The following is a 19,553-nucleotide window of genomic DNA, read 5'->3' on the forward strand; positions in this document are numbered from 1 at the left end:
AGTATGTTCAAAAATGTATTAAGATAGCTCGCAGTAGCATTCTTCGTGCATTAAAATATGCAAAAGTACGAGACGAAAGTATTCTCCGTGCGCCAGAAATAAACTGTTCGCAAAAATTGCAGAATTGCGTTGCAACCAAAGAAAAGCGCCATCCCTGATGGGAGATCAGGAAACTTGCTGGAATGTAAGAACGTCTCTCGGGACGTCTTTCTTACGTTTTACTCTCACGGAGACTTTGCAATGGCGACAATGATGCTTATATATTTACTCGATATTTTGCTTTTCATGTTTGATGAGTTTTTTTTTTGGAAGATACATAACCGTTAGAAAAATTGACAACCATATACACAATGATCAAATTCTTTCTATTCAAATGTTTTATATATCTTGATTTTGATGACAGTTTTTATTTATAATAGTTGGAATTTTTGTAAAAATAAAAGATTTTTACTATATATAAATTCTAGCAATTATAATAAACAAAATAATTTTCTTGCTAAATTATGTTTGTAATTATCATCAAATGTGTCGAATTTAGATAAACATTAAATACCATACATGCACTACTTTTAGAAATAATATTTGTATACGTCATCTTGAAATACATAACCGTATTGTAAGTTATATACTGATACACCAAGATGATTTTATAAGTGCTAATGGAATACGATATAATATCCAAAATAACGTGAAAAATAACGTGAAAATACATCACGGATGATGAAATAAAAACATTAGCCTGTAATAAACACCGCAACAAGCAGCAGGCACTGCATTGTAGCATGGGAAAGATGCATAGAACCCGGCAACAAAACTCTTTTCGCGCGTCGGGAGTTTAAAGAAGACATTTGCATCTCGACTCGTATTGAAACATTTAATTCGTTCGTTCGATCTGTGAGATTCATGGATTCATTCCTGTATGCGCCATCGCGAAAGTTGTAACGAGCTGACACGGCGAATTGGCATACGGATTTATGCAAATGTATTCGCGCAAAATACGAAGAAGGAGGCGAAAATCATGGCGGACCGGAAAATCGCATGCGTGAAATCGCATATTATGCATCACATTATTATTACAATAATTTATAATAATTTTTTTGAATATGCGCGCTTGCGAGTGGAGTTTATTACCTAATTATCCTCGGACAAAGCAACAATTTTGCGCGTGCATATGCCTCATGCATATTGCCAAGCTTCTAGAAAATTCAAAACTATTTTTACGCTAAATTATATTTAAAGTTACTGCCGTCGCTCTCGAGCCCGAAATGACAAAAGCGCTAATTTATCGAAGTGGAATGTGATTGTGCGATCGATAAACGTTGATGTCCATTTTAATTTTTATTGCTGATACGACTACGGGGTTGTTTTTGCGAAAAACAATAATTTATTATTTTATATGCGAATATCGAGCATTCATCATACGACATCAAAATGATAGCTGTTAATATATGGTTATTGCAAAATATATGAATATATATCGGCGCGAGAAATCTAATCTATAATTTCAGAAGCGTAGAAATAAATACACCTGCGATAGAACAAAATTTGAATGTGACACATTTATAGCAAGAATATAATAAGGAAAATATTAATTAATGTCGAAATAAATTAAACCCAAATAAAATTCCATTAACGTATTATGAGCGAATTTCTGTGAAAATAGGTTTTCGTGTGACGATTATTTTGAAATAAAGCGGAAAGAAAGCGCACACTGGAGATCCGTTCGTTTATTAAGTCCTGTTTTCGCTCTTTAATTACTATCACCTCTTTCAATCTGCATATCCCGTGCTTCCTAGTTTGGGCTTCAAAATAACTTGGGCCTATCGCAATTTCGGCGCAAAATAGAGATGTGCGTCAGGAGCGTATACGCACGTAGGAGGTCGCCTGGTTGGTTTCTATACCGGCGTTCGAGTCACCGTGCATATCAATTCCGTGCTGCAATCCATCAAGCATTGAAATCTTCCTTACTGTTATTGCAAACTTCTCGAATAGGTATTTTCAGGAAAATCGGAAAATAGTAGAAAGCGCATTTTAAACAATCTATACCCGGTGATAATATTTGTTATATATATATCTGCAGGAATCAAATTTTTTTATCGTGATTAAAGACCTTAAAATTAATAAGATCTCAGTTTTAAAAATAAGTAAAATAAAAATATTCAAGGATATTATATAAAAGATTCATGTACAATTTGTTGTTAATATAAATGTCAATAATTTTTTTTACTTTTTGTTGTCAATATAAACGGAAGATACCTTTTGTATAATATTATTGAATAAATCGGATAAATGCATTAGTATTATACACCTTATATATATATATATATATATAAGTTATATATATATCCGTTTATATTGACAACAAAAAGTAAAAAAAATTATTGACATTTATATTAACAACAAATTGTACATGAATCTTTTATATAATATCCTTGAATATTTTTATTTTACTTATTTTTAAAACTGAGATCTTATTAATTTTAAGGTCTTTAATCACGATAAAAAAATTTGATTCCTGCAGATATATATATAATAAATATTATCACCGGGTATAGATTGTTTAAAATGGGCTTTCTACTATTTTCCGATTTTCCTGAAAATACCTATTCGAGAAGTTTGCAATAACAGTAAGGAAGATTTCAATGCTTGATGGATATATATATATATATATATATATATATATATATATATATATATATAAGGTATATAATATCAATTTTCTAAATATTTCTCAAATCTCAGAATATACTCATCGGACATACATTCATCCAGTTTCATATTTGCTGTTTGTATAAGTAAAAAATTGGTTTACACTTTTGCAGAACGGACTACTCTACTTGCAATTCGCAAAAAAATGTAGTCAGTAGAAAACAAGTCGGATAGGAAAACGAGAATTCGTTGGGCACTCAACGTTCTCGTGGCCGTAGAATATGTTACACGAGAATATGGTGCAACCCCAAATGCAATTTGGAAATTACCTCGGGCGTGGCGATAATTTAACTTGCCGTTCACCGACATGCTGTTACGTGTATTTTCATTGGACATTTTTACTTTGCTCACGAATTTCGCTGTTAGAGCAGCTGCTTATAATATGAGAATACGTGTGGGAAAAAAGATACAAAGCGAATATTATACATAAAGATGTGAAATATTTTATTAGCCTTGATATACATATGGCACTTTTTTAAAATATTTCTTTTTCATTCAAATATTTATTTTTTATATATCTTTTTTAGAACACGAAATGTACAAAAAAGAGAAACACGTTCGTTTTTCATAATCAATAATATGATTCTTCTGATTAATCTCATTCGTGCTTATTAAAGGCAAAATTATGTCACATATTTCAGTATATATGCTAATGATCGTTCAAGCAACAATATCAGGTATGATTTAGAGTAACGAGAAGCGTCTTTTAGCAATGACTAGTCGAGCGTGTCGACGTCTGTTCGCACGAAGGATTTTTAATGCGATTTACTGCAGCAACTCGTGTCCCCGACAATAAATATCGGTTATCGGGCTTTCAGCCGCGAATATCACGCAATGTATCGAGTGTCATAGGACGAAGCATGACGCATGGCGGGCAAAATGGTGTTGTCATATATTAAAGAATTATGATCTTAATCATACCGTGTGTGCACAGATTGTACACGCATACAATACAATATTTTGTTATAATAAAGTTTTACTATATTTTTATTCAGTAATTATATATCGATATTATAAAAATTTCCTATATGATTTAAAGCTATCGTTTCCGGATGCAATATATGAAAAAAAAAATTCTGTTATAAAATATTATAAACTTTCATTGCAAATCCTCAACAATATTTGCGAAATTGGGTATGCATATTTTTAAGAATTAAACCATTTACATCAGTTTCCTTTCTTTTGATAATTATCAACGTTATCAAAATTTTCCTAGTAATAGCACTTATTATAATAATTTTTCGATAATATATTTAATATATTTAATATATATTTCGATAATATATTTAACATATTTTCGATAATATATTTAACATATTTAAAACATTTCTTAATATTTAAATATTCTAATAAATGAGAGAATTTTTGTGATTTAATTCGTTTTTTATTGTAAGAATCAATAAAATTTTTTCAATGTATTTTACATGACGAATTTACAACTAGATACATTAGTCATTAAATAATTTTCCTGTGAAATAATCTTACTAGAATATCACTTACTAATCTTCTCTCCCTCTCTCTCTTTCTCTCTTAAAACCCGCGCGCGAAAAATTAATTAAAGTTTCTACATTCCCTCGGAACTATTCTTTCGTAGTTTCTCGGACAGAACTCTTTTTCGCGGAATATCCCATTCTCAACAGTTTCCTTAATTAACCTTGTTCTCATTGGATTCTCATAACTAATTGGGCTAAAACATGTACATGGAGCGGTGCATTTGTATATATGTATTTGTTAATTTATATAAAAAAGTAGTATGTATATACACAACAGATTATTTTTTTATATCCAAGAATACATTGTGGGAGCGGAAATGAAGCTTATTAAGATAAAATTAATGATTTAGTAGAAAGAGCTAACTTTTTATATTTTTGCATTACGAATAATCTTTGCTAGAATCTTGTATTAAAAATATTTATAATTTTCAGCATTGCGGGAAAATCATATGTTATATCCTATCGCTGTGCTTTTTACTCCAACACTTGTTTTACAGCAAGACGACAAAAATTTAATTAACATTAATTTATGCATGCGTTAATTTATTTCTATTCAAAATTTGTTTTCAAATAACTTCGATTACACAATCCTATCAATCTCTGTAACATTTCAATTGAATACAATATTATTATGATACTTCAATATTGTTAGATTAATTAGTTGCTCGAATTGTCAACATTTAACGGCCTTGCCACAATTAAACTCAATTTAATAGAAACTATTGACGTTTATGCTTTCAGAATTAGTATACGATTTAATGGAGGCGTCGGTATCGTCAACGGATGATAACAATCTTTATATAGATGACGGTCTGGACGGATTCCCGGCGTTTGGCTTCCGACCCGGATCCGAAGTGAAGCAACCGCACAGATTGTACCTCCCGGAAAAGTTGCCAGCCGAGTTCACTCTAGTGGCCACATTTAAGCCGACCTCTTTCCGAACGAGCTACCTCTTTGCCGTCCTTAATCCCTTCGAAACCGTCGTCCAATTGGGCATTAGAATTTCGGTAAGCGCATAATACACGTCTTTTAAATCTCTAACTTTTTCTACAACTGCAAACCTTTGCAACGACAAATTATTTCCAACTCGTCAGGATATCTCTTTCACAAAATGTTATAGGATTTTATTAAAGATTATGAGTGAATTGTATGACACGACTAAGTGCGTAATGGTATAATGTTGAAGAAAATAATGGCGTATACGAGATGAAACAAGGAGTAAATGTCTTGCAGAAATAAGAGGATGAACGTGAAATAGGACGTTATTTGATAAAACTTATATATCAAATTATAAAGAAATCCGCTTTAAAACAATTGGATAGTTATTAGCTCTTTAACAGGATTTTATCAATGTAATTGTGATATTCTTATATTCTTGTTTTTTTAATGAATGAATAAATGAAAAAGAGATAATTATATGTGTGATTGTGATGATAATATTTTTTATAATTTTCTATTTATTTTTCTTTCTCAGATAATATTATTTTCTCAATGATATCATGATCAAAATTGTAATTGTTTTGAAGTTAAAAGTAAAAAAGAACTTTTTATACAATTAGTTACATATTTGATCAAGCATAATTATTATTTAATTAAAAAATGCTTATAACAGTACCTAAAGCAATTTTTATTCTGTGTGAATTTTTATAGTGTATAAGTTACATTTTTATATCAAGAATGTTTTTTTTTGAAGATATAATGTAATATTTTAAATTTCTGACTTAAAAATGCACTCATTTCAAAAACCACAAGGTTATCTTATAATTCTTACTAAACGCTATTTTCTGTTTTTTGATTTCCTTCGATTCGCTCGATAATATCGCTTAATCTTAAAATTTCTTTTTTCTCGTACCCTTTTCAAGGATCATTCTTGTAACATGTCACGTATGTGCTTCGAACGATAAGCAAAGCGGATTCGAGCATTTCTAGAAAACTTTGACATTCGAGAATATTTTCAATTATATATTATATATATATATCGACAGTGTTCGAAATATCAAATTATAGCGATACTGTATTGCTTTATTTATCCAAATTATTCAATTTTGTAATTCTTTGCTTTGTGGTTTTTTCTTTAAATGTGACTTAGATCATTCTCAATACATTTAATCTATTAACACAGAATATTATGTGAAAAAGTATATTTTTATCGATATTTATTTTTATATTGATTTTATTTTTATCGATAATTAATCTCACATTTATGCAAAATTACATTTTATTAATTACGAAATTTAAATGTGATTAAAATAAAAACTGTTAAGAATTTTACATTTTCTCTATCATGCTCGAAGGACGGACCTGGCTCGAACCAGAATATCTCGTTGGTCTATACGAACTCGGACGAGCATTCTCACTCAGAGGAGGTGGCGAAATTTACCGTGCCGAAGCTTACGAAGAAGTGGTCGAAGATCGTCATTAAAGTTTCCACGACCGATGTCACCTTCTACCTCAATTGCCACGAGATGTCCCGACAGAGGGTCACCAGAATCCCTCAGGAATTAGTATTCGACACTGCCAGTACGCTCTACATCGCGCAAGCTGGACCCCACATTCAGGAACGATACGACGTGAGTACCATGCACACCTTTCGTTTCTGCAAAAAAAAAAAACAAGAAAAAAAGAAGAAAAGAAACTAATGGATACCGCGAATGTTTGTGCGTAGCGCAACGAAACGAAACGAGCAGAACTTATTGTGCGAGCGATGCTTTCCATGGAAATTGACCTAGCTAAACTCGCAATGAGTATTCGTAACGAAATAACGTGAATAAATAGATTCCATTGAAAATGCAATTTTTTCTCGAGTTAAATGACATAAGATAAACAAATTTGTAGGATTGCACAAGACAAGACAATATTCGTAAAAATATTGTATTGGTTTTCAAAAATTTAAATCTTGCATTGGTCTAGAGTAAACTTTTCTAGCAAGAATTTCGTCTTGTATTGTCTTATCTCGAATTTATTAACAATTTTTATCTAATATTCAACAATTGTTTTAAATAATATATTTAACATAATCTTTATAATATAATTTAATTATTACTATTTATGTCATTCGTTTACATATTTTGATAAGTAAACGAATGACATAAATAGTAATAATAAAATGTATAAAGATTATATTAAATATTATTTTAAACAAGTGCAGTATTAGACAAAAATTATTAATATGTACGTATATACATATCCATTGTCTTTTACGAAAAGGCAGTTGTATATAGTAATGCTAGAATGCAGTTGCGACTCACATGCATGCAATCAGAAAATTGCGCACGTGTTGTATGCAAAGTTTTATGTAGTTAAAAAATTTTGTAAAATTTCATGTTGCATCTTATTTATTATATTAATTGTTTCTAATTTTGTTAACATAAATATTAATCTAAATTTGTTAATATAAATGTTTTTATTTCTTTAATAAATTTTTTAAATTGATATATATTGTATGTAAGTTTTTTCATCTAATTTATAAACAAATATGTTTTAATTTCTCTTTTAAATTAATAATCTTGACAAGACCAATAAACTTGGTACTAATTAGAAATCTTGTCTGGATCTTGTCTCGAATTTCAAAACAAGACAACATTAAAACTAATTTCTTGTGCAATCCTAGAAACTTACGTGAACTCACGATGTTAACATAAGGCTAAAAATATGTTTCGTTTCGTGAGGCCACGCAACACGACGTCTTCCCGAACGATATTGTTTTTCTCTTATTTTGAACAAATTGATTTCATTTATTGGCCGAGAATATAAACGAATTTATTTAAAAAAAAAATATCTCTATTTGCCTTTCTTTTTGATTCTCTGAGCGCGTTTAAAGGTGAATCTTATACATCTCAAGATTCAATTCGCATTTTCCTTCATACGCTATAGAATATCTCGCATTCTTTCGAGAAACGAAAATGATTCGTTCGGGAATTCATAACGAATTTTTCCTTACACATTTGTTACTTGTTTCACGAGTTTCGTCGTATTAAGAGGGTCAGCCGTAAACTTCAAAATAAGACGCAAGAACGAACAGCCGCGGAATTAAAAGCGGCGGTTCATGAAAGATAAATCCGTATCGGTATATCCCTTAAGAATTTAATACCATAACCGTTTGATAAAATAAATAAAAAAGAGAACGAGGTAAAAGAGTGGCACGAAAATGCGGGGAGCGCCATTGGATAAGGGGTAGCAGATTCAGAAGGAGTACGAAAGATCTTATCGAGATCTTATATTGATGTTATAGATCTGGTGCCTCCATTTCTCGCTATTGCTCTCTCAAAGAGCATTCGAATGGCTCGAGAAAGACACCACACACAATAAAGATCGAAGGATTTTCGTCGTTTGCAATCATCGATTCAGAGAACAGCAATTTGCTATCGAGAGATCCTTTTGCACTTTGCAATAATCTGCGCCTAAAGATAAGTTTTCAAAATTACACTAAAAGAATCATATTTACTAAAGATAAGTCTAAAAAAATTATGTTTAAATATCATTCCAATATCAATAATAATATAATTATTGTACTTCAATTTCATAAATAGCAATACATATATTGATATCGGCCGATCTTTTAGCACATAATTCTTTAAACTTATCTTTTGTAAATATGTATATGAACTTGAAGCATATGAAATTAAAAATATTAATCGCAAATGAAAATATATTAACAAACTCTTTCTCGAAAAATATAAACTTTTCCAGTAAGTAAATTCTAACGACTATTATAATGCATAAATTCTATATATATATAGAATCGCATATATTAATTCATATAAAATCATCAATGTAGAATATATCGATTGAAGCATTCTTGGAAGCAATGGCGATCCCCTTTCAGGGGTCATGCTTTGTTCCAAGTAATTAATATCGACTCGGCGCGAAAGCGTGGAAATAGTATTTATGTATCATCCCAGTCCTTTAGAACCTCTATATCATATTAACAGCGAGGACAGCGTGATTACATATCACCAATATAGGAGAGGATAATTAGTTCTCATCCTGACGCAATATGACCATCTACACAAGAGCCACGTGTTGCACATCGATGCACGAAATGCATTGATTTACTCGATCCTTCGTTAATTAGTTATCCTCCGTAATAGACGAACTGTAACATATTGCAATATTTCGAATCAGTTATATATTACATTGCTTTCACCTTGCGCGACGGAAATTTCTCTTGCGATAATTAATTTATGCGCTATTGATAAAATTGCCCGAGAAAATTTTTTATAATTTTATTGTGTCGAAATGTAATGTATAACTTATGCGTATTAATTAATATATTTCTAATATGCTTTTATAAGAACAAAATACGATAAAATGTAATTTCGAACTTTACATATATACGTTAGCCGTTTTGTTCGTAATCTTCCGTCGTAATCGTGCGTCTGCAAGATTATTTTTACTGGCACGGTCTGCACGCTAGATCACTTAAGACTTCCCAAAGTTCTTTTATTATTCTAAGTTTTAAAAAATCTGAAAAAATTTGGGATTACTCTTTGAAGTTTTTGTAACATCATCCAATCGTTGTTGAAGTCAAATATTAAAATTTTTTTTTATAAAATCGGACAAGAATCAGCCAAAAATAAAAATTTCTCAAAAATTTCATAAATGCAATAAATAAATATGAAAAAAAGTTGTTGCAGATTTATACTTTAAATTATGACTTTTCAAAAGAATATAAACTTGCGGTAATCTCAAAAATTATAATTATTTTGAGACCTAAAAGTGTAATAATTTTATAAGGAGATACATATAAATAATTAAATTAATTATAAATATTTTTAATCGAATAGTAATAAATGAATGGAGAGTGAATTAAAAGATGCAAAAGCCAAATTAGCCTAAATGATTTCAAAGAACCATCTATCTGCTATGCAAACAGTATAAAAATATAAGATATCTACTAAGAATATATGTTTTTTTTGAGTAATTGGAAATTACATAGAATGTACATATTATTTTTTCTATTCGTCATTTTAGTAATCAATACTAGAAAAATGCCAAAAAACGGGAAAAATTAGAATTCATTTATTTGCGAAAATATACTGACTCGGTCGTTTACGATCCTAGCATAATTTTGATTCTGTGCTAGTCGAAAACAGACTGTCATATCTTCATGAATGATGAAGGAATGATGAAGATTCCATTATTAACGAATTTTTTCAAAAGGAGGAATCAGGTTTCTCTCTCTCTTTATTTCGAAATAATTTGAAATTTAATTTTCGTGTGAATTATTAAAGACAGATTGCAGACAAAGAGTTTTTTATAAACACTAAATCGTTTGCAATTGCAAAGCCAATAATTATCGATTATCTTACAATTAGTGATCAAGATAATTTCCGGTTTAATTGTATCAAGATAGAAAGAAGAATATCATTTCATATTTCAATGTGAAAATTTTATTAAAAAATCTTGTTTGATTTTAAAATTAACTCGGAATGCATAATAAATAATTTAAATGGTGATAAGCAATTGAAGATGGAACAACGCTTGTGATATATTGTGATAAAGTTGAAAGGGAACAAAATTGTGAAAATTCATGATTTTCGAATGCAACCGCGCTTTCCCTCTTTCGTATCTTTAATTATTAAAATCGGAAGCTGTCAATATACCACCGTTATTAGTCGGTGCGTACGTGTAAGTGCATTTTGTTATGCATGCGAATATACATAATTACATCGCGTGAATATTACTGGCCTGACAACATTTAATATTTCGCGAATGCATGCTAAAAAAAATTTGTTATTACGCATATTTTATGTTTCGTGTCTTTTATTCCTCACGTAGGGATAGAAAAAAAATAATAATATTGCTCTAGAGGTAAATAAAATATAATTAATCTGTGCACATTTGAGCAAAATATGAAAACATAAAAATAATTTTCGCATTTTTACATCGCTCTACATATTTGCAATTGCCCTCACTTATTTATTGTATGACCAGAACTATTTTGATAAGAATTAATCAGTTATATTTACTTTTTATGAGACGTATAATCTTTACGTATCATCTTTGAAAGTGTTTTATATATTATATATAAAGATTGTATAAATTATATATTATATATATAATTTTTATATATAATATTATATATAATATTTATATATAAAATTATGATATATTAAAATTATATATATTATATATAATTTATATATATATAAATATATAATTTCATATATTTATATATAAAATTATATACTACGTTTTATATTTATTTATAAAAGTTTTATATATATTATCAAATAAAAAAAGCATTTAGTAGAAATAAAATATCATCAAAATTGTGTAAGAATAAAAGAAAAGTAATCAGACATGAGAGTATGTCCGAATATGCGTGTGGAAGAACATTCGCGTGATTCCCAGCGATCCGTTCCGCTTTTCTTGCACTTTTGCGCAACAAGGATTTTGGAACAGAGTTGCATCGCACCCGGGAGACATTCTTATCGTGCATCGTGCTGTCGTTCCAGTCTCGCGATGCTATTTTCCGCGTCTTTCGTTTGACTTTTTCACATCTTCCCAAGGTAACAACGAGACGCAGAAAAGTTCCGCAGCCATTCCGATCAACACGATTCGCAAGTTCTCGTCCTGCGCGGGCTAATCTCTATAAATTGTGCCATCTCTCGCCCCTTCTCTATCGACGACGACGACGGGAGATGCTTTGCAAGGTGGTGGTTTCGTAAGAAGAACATACGAATAGAAGCTGCAATTTTCTCGAGATACAACACATATTCGTATTTTATAGGCAAAAGCAATGGGATTTACGTAGTGGTTACGTGCATACAAATCACATACAAAAGTTTGCAACAATTTAAAAACAGTTTTTTTATTTTTGAAAAAGCAACGTGTGGATCGCCGATGACATTGTCGATTGAAAATTTCTCTTCTTTTTTTAAGAATTTTTTTTATGTTAAAAATTAATCATATATACTTATTCTTTATGAGACGATAAAAAATGTCACATATGTTTGAAAAAATTATAATAATTATAATTAATTTTTCTAATAAATGCTTATATATATATATATATTATTTATTAGAAAATTTATTTTTCTAATAATCTCTCATATTTTAATGCAAATGAAAGATATTATTTCCGACTAAATTTAACTTTATGATTGGGGAGTTCTCATGTGGTCGGAAATTTATGATATTTATAATAAAAAGTATGCTATGTATATTTGCGATAATTACATTTCTTTTAGCGAACCGCTTATTATTTGCATGTCATATTAACTGTGTTTTAATTGTCATATATATTTTACCAGTAATAATATTTTACCAATTAGTAATAATATTTTACCAGTAAATATATTAAAATTATTAATTTAATCCAAAATACGAAAGAGAAATATACTCTATTATTGTATATCGAGGCAACTTTTTAGTGGAAGAAAGTAAACATTTCTCACATGTAAACAAAATTAATTTGTAATCTAAAGTGATCAAATATATGTTCTTAAGATTATATATATAAAGAAGCTAAAATATATATATGTTTAATACATAGAAAAATATACAGGGTGTCCGGTAATAATCATATCACGTCTCATGTGCAGCTGGAGCTAAATTAAACTAAATAGAAAACTCCGTTTTGTATCGTTTGCAATTTTCACAATAATTAATAAGAAATTAATTAATAAATATCGATCAATTCGCGCGAATATTAGCACGTGGCAAAAGACAGCTGTGTGACTACTAAGGTGCATAACGAAGCATTGAAGGAACGTTTTTGAATTCTAGTATCTTAGTAACCAGGTACAGCGGACTGTCTCTTTTCGCCACTATATTAATATTCCCATAAATTTGTCGATCTTTTTTAATTATTTTCTCATTAATTTTTGTAAAAATCACAAAATGGTAGAGAATTTTTCTATTTAACCTGCTCTACTTGCATATGAGAAGTGATACGATTATTATCGGATACCCTGTATATTTAAGTAACATCCTTCTCTTTAAATTATATAGATAACGCAATTATATAGATAACGCATGTTGCAACGATATTCACATTTACAACAAATGAGCCACTTCTAATACCATCTTATATTTTATTAAATCTCTTTCTTTTTACATTGTTAATTTCTTCATGTTGCTAAACGAATGCCTTCTTTAAGATAATGGAAACGGAAGATTCTATTCTTTCTGGTATTCGGGAATCGAGCAGTCGATAAATTACCAATCGCGACTCCCATTACCGGAATGGATTGACTTTCACAGAACCGCAGTTATTCCAAGTGTTTTGGGCAATTTTGCACTGCGGTTCATCTTCATACCGGCCTCTGCAATATGCGCGGCATGCTCTAAAATCCGTCATTATCCGGTATGTGCACAAATGCTTATTCACGTGCCGCGTATATTTGAAAAGTTCACGCTGCGTCCGTATAGTTTTTCAACAAACTACTATCTTATTTATAATAAAAATCTCTAAATGTATAATAAAAATTTCATTTATAATAAAACGCATTAATAACTAACAATGTTTCAGCATAAAAAATTTTCTACAATTAATAATAATAATAATAGAGTTCAAGAAAACTCAGGACACAATATTCGTAAAAATATTGTATTGGTATAAAGAAAATAATTTATTAAAAATCTTTGAAAACTTAAATTTTGTGTTCATCTTGAATCTTTGTAACAATACTGAATGATGATTTAAAATAACATAGTTAATATAGTCTTTATAATATAATTTAAGATAATTGTTATTCATATTATTCGTTTACATTATAAAACACAATACATATGTAAAAGACAATATATATATATATATACGTTGTTTTTTCGAAAAGGTATAATAGTTGCATAGATATATATATTGTATTTTATAATGTAATCTGCTAGAATACAAATGCGGCTTACATGCATAAAATTAGAAAACTATGTACATATGGTATATGTAAAGTTTTGTGCAGCTAAATAATTGTGTAAAACTTTATATTGTTTATATTTTGTTTATTGCATTAATTGTTTCTAAATTTATTAATATAAATGTTTTCATTTATTAAATAAAATTTTTTAAGTCCGTTTAATAACATAGTGATTTTCTCTCATCTAATTTATAAATATTCATATTTCAGTTTTTTTAAAACATCAATAATTTTAACAAGACTATTAATCTTTCTTGACAATCTTAATCTTGGTATTGTCTTCATAATTAATTAAAAATCTTGTCTTGAATTTCTTGAGACGAGACAAATCAAGATCAGCTTTGGTATTTCGTATAACTTTAAATAATCAACAAAATTTTATTTTGATACTAATATAATATTGATGATTGTACACACAAATAATTCAATATCATCTGATTTAATTTTATTGATTTAAAATTAAAATTGTTGAATATAAAAGAACTGTCTCATTTGTAAAATACGATAGAAAGAGCCAATTTATCTCTAAATTGAATTACTATTTTAAATTTACTGAATTAGATTTTAAAAGATATTCCTCTTAAAATGACTTAAATTAAAAAAATCTTAACTAAGAGTTTTATTTTTCTAACATATTCAGGAAGCAATGTCACATTATGTGTAAATGCGATAATATTGTATCACGTATGTTCTATTTATTATATTTATTCAAGTTATTATAGAAACATATCAGAGTTTTATATCAAATTAGTACCGCAAAACTAACTTTTATATGTGATATTTAAATTTGCATAGAATTTGCGTTACTATTCTCGCGAAAAATTATCGCGACAAGAAGACAAATCTCGTAATGATATTGTCACGCATCCCGAAATTACAGAACTCCAATTACAAGATAAGATATGCCGGTGAGAAGAGGACGTAGAAAAAAACTACGATGAGAAAAGAAAAGGATTTCGACATCCGCGCGTAGTTTAATGTCGCGATGAGAAAAAAAGGGCCATTAACCCCAGCGTTGCCCCTTTAATTCTGCCGTATTATTACAAACAGCAGCAATGTTACAAACAGCAGCGTACAATACGATGGAAAAATTAGTACGTTGCTTTGTGTGAGGCGAATTCTGCGATAAGAATACCCAGAGAATCTTCCGTTGCGTTCCGGAGGAAAACGTCCGTGCCGTTATGCCATCCCTTAGTAAGGAGGAGATGTCTGTAAGAAAAGCTGCGAAAGAGGGCATAGAGGTAATGAGGACGAAGTACACGTGCATCGTGCGCCAACATAAGCAAGCTCGGAATACGGAATATAGATTCCTGGAATAGCGCGTCCTGTTATCATTCAAATAAAAGCGATAGTCTTTGACGCAAAAGCTCTGCAAGAGGAAAAGAATGATATCGCATTTCCTTGTAAGAAATTAGTCGTTCGTGAAAAATGTCAGCGGGATGATCTATTAGTAGTTAAATTCCACTGAAGAAATTCTTATTGAAGTCACAAAATATTCGTTGAACTGAGATAAATGTTAATTCTGTAACTCCGTATTAATTCAATCATATAAAAGGTTGCTTATATTAAAGATCTAATAATTAAGGTTCTTTTATAGGCTGATGGAATTTTTAAAAATTCATCACAAGTAGCGAGTAGTACAAAGTATGCAAATTATTGAATTAAGTAATTTAGTTTTTGTTTATAAATAAAATATCTAAAGATAATAATTGATTTAAATAATTTGATTGCAATCTCTAACAAAAAATTTATTTTGGAGATTCGTAAAATCTCGAACAAATATTTTAAATAAGACTTTTATTAACATACAATGTACTTATATATTGCTTTGTTATTTGATCGTTTTAAAGTTAAATATTCTCGAATTATTAGAACAATGTGTATTCTAAGTAATAAATTAATAAAGTTTAATGAGATTGATATTCTCTTTAACGAGCAATAATTTTCTCTAACACGATATAACGGGCGATTTAATAATTATTATGACGGAATTAACCTTCGTGACAATGACGAGAACGCTAGCTGAAACGATTCTATTTAGACGACATCTTGAAAAACGCTATAAACAGTCAAGTCTAATTAACCCCGCGCGAGCCGCGCGACTCATTTAGCCGGCATTAATTAAAGCGGCGTCGCCGCTAAGATATTTTTAACAACGGTTCACATGCCTTTGCTCTAGCTAGTCATAAATACGATACGCGTGATCATAAAATTTTAACTACGCGACCAGGCTTGCGGCTTTTTTCTCACTCGTGCCACTTCCGTTCTCGCAACGAGAGCCATTTAGGCGCCTCCCGTCGGAGAGCTGTGTGCGACGGTTACTTCATTAGAAGAAATTAGCCATTTAGGAGCAACCGGGCCCGGTGTAGCAACTCCATATACTTTCATTATTGTATAATCACGGAGATAATTACACACTTACAATATAGCGGTAAAAATTAACGAACTTAATCAGCAGATTAACAAAACGCAGAAATCATTTTTTTTTTCGCTGGTGATGAAGAGCTGACCGAATTTTGTCTTGGTTTTACTATATTTTCCCGAATCATAAACCTTTATTGTCTAGTGAGATGTCTAAGGAATGAATAAAATATAGGAAAAAATTAAGCCTTATTGTTAGTTACTGGAAAGATTCTTATTTATTCTTTTTTATTTAGATAATGCGTATATTACTATTAAATGTCGATTATATATAGCTTGTTAAATTAACTATTTATTTATACCTATTTTAGTATTTTTTTATTCAATAATATTGTTTCAAAATTGTTCGTACCTTGCAGAGCTCATTATAAAGTTATTGTACATGTGTGTAATGATATCAAAATAGAGTAAAACGGTGTAATACGCCCTGACCAATGAGTAGGGAAAATTCTCTACTCATTACTTAAACATAAAGAGTTTACCATAATATGTATTAGTGAAACGGGGATCGATAGATGACAGTGCATAATTAATCGGGAAACCGCATAAAATTGCGATTTTACATTAAAAAAATTACAAAATTACTTTTAAGGAAAAAAGTTATTAAAAATATGTTACAAATATAAAATTTGTTGGTAAATATTTTTAATCATTTTTTATTCCATAAAAATAATTATTATTATTGTTTATACATCGTGTTCTCATTGTATTTATAAGAGTATAGTCTATAAAATATAATCGGTGACAATATCGTATACAAATGTTTTTTCTATTCGATATGTATGACGATGTATTTTTCTTCAAAAATGCAAAAATGTGTGTGTCCCACATAGGGATAATATGTTCCAACTTTATTATAACATTTCTGTTATTGTCTTTTTTGGCACAGACCATGGACAAAATATAAAGTCTAATATAAAATCTACAAGAAGATATAGAGAACCATTGCTAGAAGCAATGGCAAAAGTCGAGACGCTACAAATGAGTATTAATGTTTTTTTTTAGAAAAAATAGAGAAAAATGTAAATCTTGTAAATATTTGATCAATATTTTTGTTAAATTAAAATATGAATTTTTATGTTTGAATTTTATAATTTAAAAAGAAAATCTTTTGTTGACTAGTTATTTGAGGCAAAGTCTCCAAGAGACAAAATACCTTTTTCAGTATTTTAAAAAACTTGATTTCATAATTAAAATACTCAATTAAATAAAAATTATAATATTAATTATAATATTAATAAATCTTTGTAAATTTTATCTACTAATAATCTGTTCATCATAAGCATTTATTTTATATTGATTTAAACAAATGTAGGGCATATTATACCCTTTTACTCTAATTGTTATAACAATATTATATATAACTATTATATAACTGTTGGGTTAAGCAGAGTAACACACACGGATTGCGTATAACTATATTTATTGAATACACTACAAATGTTCGGGCGCCGAAATTACGTAAGTATAAATTAACTGTATGTATCTTTGGTATTAATAACGAGACGATGTGTAGCACAGGCTTTCTCCGACTGACTCTAAAAAGTAATTAGACAACAGGAAGGAACTGTCTATCAGCGGCGGCTCTAGCCCGCGTAAATTAAATAAGTAACCATGAGTATCTAACTAGATAATACACTGAGATATAATTCTAACAATAACAAATAAATAAATACAAATAAATTACAAATAAATTTATAAGTGATGTCTCTTCAATTTTTCACTATCAACGAAAGAAATAATTTTGTTCCGTTTTATTAATTCGTTAATTTTTACCGCTTTATTATACGTGCTTAGTTTTATATTTCTGTGGTTGTGTGTATAATACAATAATAATGTTCACACAGAGAATTATTCTGGAACGTCTCTTTGAATATGTTTTAACAACATTCTTGCATAAGCATCAAATATGCAATTTAACGTGCCGATTATTTATGTATCATAAGAATATTAACGTGCTCGTTGAATTTAACGTAAACCATTTTTCAAAGGATCCCGAAATCTCAGAGAGACTCGTAATGTATTCGGTAAAATTACCTCGGCGTGATCCGCGCACCGGTTATGCCACGTTTTAATATCACGCGTTACTGGCAAACAAAATGAGCGATGAGCCCGAGGATGTGCATCCTGCGTTCTCATAAGCCGCGATGCAGTAACATCACCCCATCACCTTCATCTCGCTTAGCATCGGACGGTTACGACCTCCTCTTCCGACAATCTTCACCATCGTTTCACAAAACGCCACGAAGGGAAAGAGAGCACGTATGTTTTCAATAAACACGTTTAGAATAATTCCATTATGCTTATGTATGCGTGCACCTTTGTATGCACGCGAATAAACTCTTTATTTGTATAAATTGTGCTCAGAATAATTTTTCAAGATGTCATTCTAAAAGTTTGAGCGACGGATTAGTGTTTTCCTCGAGATTAATAAGTCTGTAATGATGAAAATATTACGGCTTAAAGTCGCTAAGCTCTGCTGCATCAACGTCTCAGTTAGCGTTGACTATATTGTGACTAAAACTTTTTCTTTCTTTGAGTATAATCCATCACCAGCTGAAGTCGACTGATGGGGATGATTAATCCGAGTTGATTAACAAAAGCTAAAGATTGTTAAGCGGAAATTGTAAATGCCGTAGATGAAACGCGCTCGTCTATGCTTCTTAAATTAATTTATCATTTTCTCGCGTTATCAAGTTTTTCGTCTTTTGATTTAAACAGAAGGATAGAATTTGGTATATTTTTTTAAATCACCTTTTATTTTGAATTGTATATGAAAATTTGATACATTTTATTTTCTGAGAAATTTTTAAAAAAGAGGGAAACTTTGCGCGTCGTATTCGAACAAGTCGCGCCAGTAGAACAATCGAAGAATAATGCGACCAAGATATACCGTCTTATTCTATCATTAAATGGCAATTTCTACATACCGAAAGACGCTGGCGTCTCTTACCTCTAATTTGCCGGATTATGCCCTGCGAATGGATGCGGAATAAATAAGACGCAGGAGCCAACGGGGTGACCCCGTTCCGCTTTTCTCTTCCGTTTTCGATGGAACTCATTTAAA

At 30.0% G+C, this 19,553-nt stretch overlaps 1 protein-coding gene across 5 annotated transcripts in view; it reads left to right on the forward strand.

The window, feature by feature from the left end:
• Mp (collagen XV/XVIII-type protein multiplexin) overlaps positions 1-19,553 on the forward strand; it is a 288,473-nt gene that overhangs the window by 79,792 nt on the left and 189,128 nt on the right. For all 5 annotated transcript variants that reach the window (XM_083092194.1, XM_083092195.1, XM_083092197.1 and 2 more), the window contains exons 3-4: positions 4,944-5,209; positions 6,497-6,772. In XM_083092194.1, coding sequence (XP_082948320.1) covers positions 4,944-5,209; positions 6,497-6,772 — 542 coding nt within the window. The remainder of the gene's footprint in view (positions 1-4,943; positions 5,210-6,496; positions 6,773-19,553) is intronic.

This window comes from Camponotus vicinus, unplaced genomic scaffold, assembly GCF_025532165.1.
Source record: "Camponotus vicinus isolate PSW18456_S1 unplaced genomic scaffold, iyCamVici1.0 SCAF_2, whole genome shotgun sequence".
Lineage (NCBI taxonomy): Eukaryota > Metazoa > Arthropoda > Insecta > Hymenoptera > Formicidae > Camponotus > Camponotus vicinus.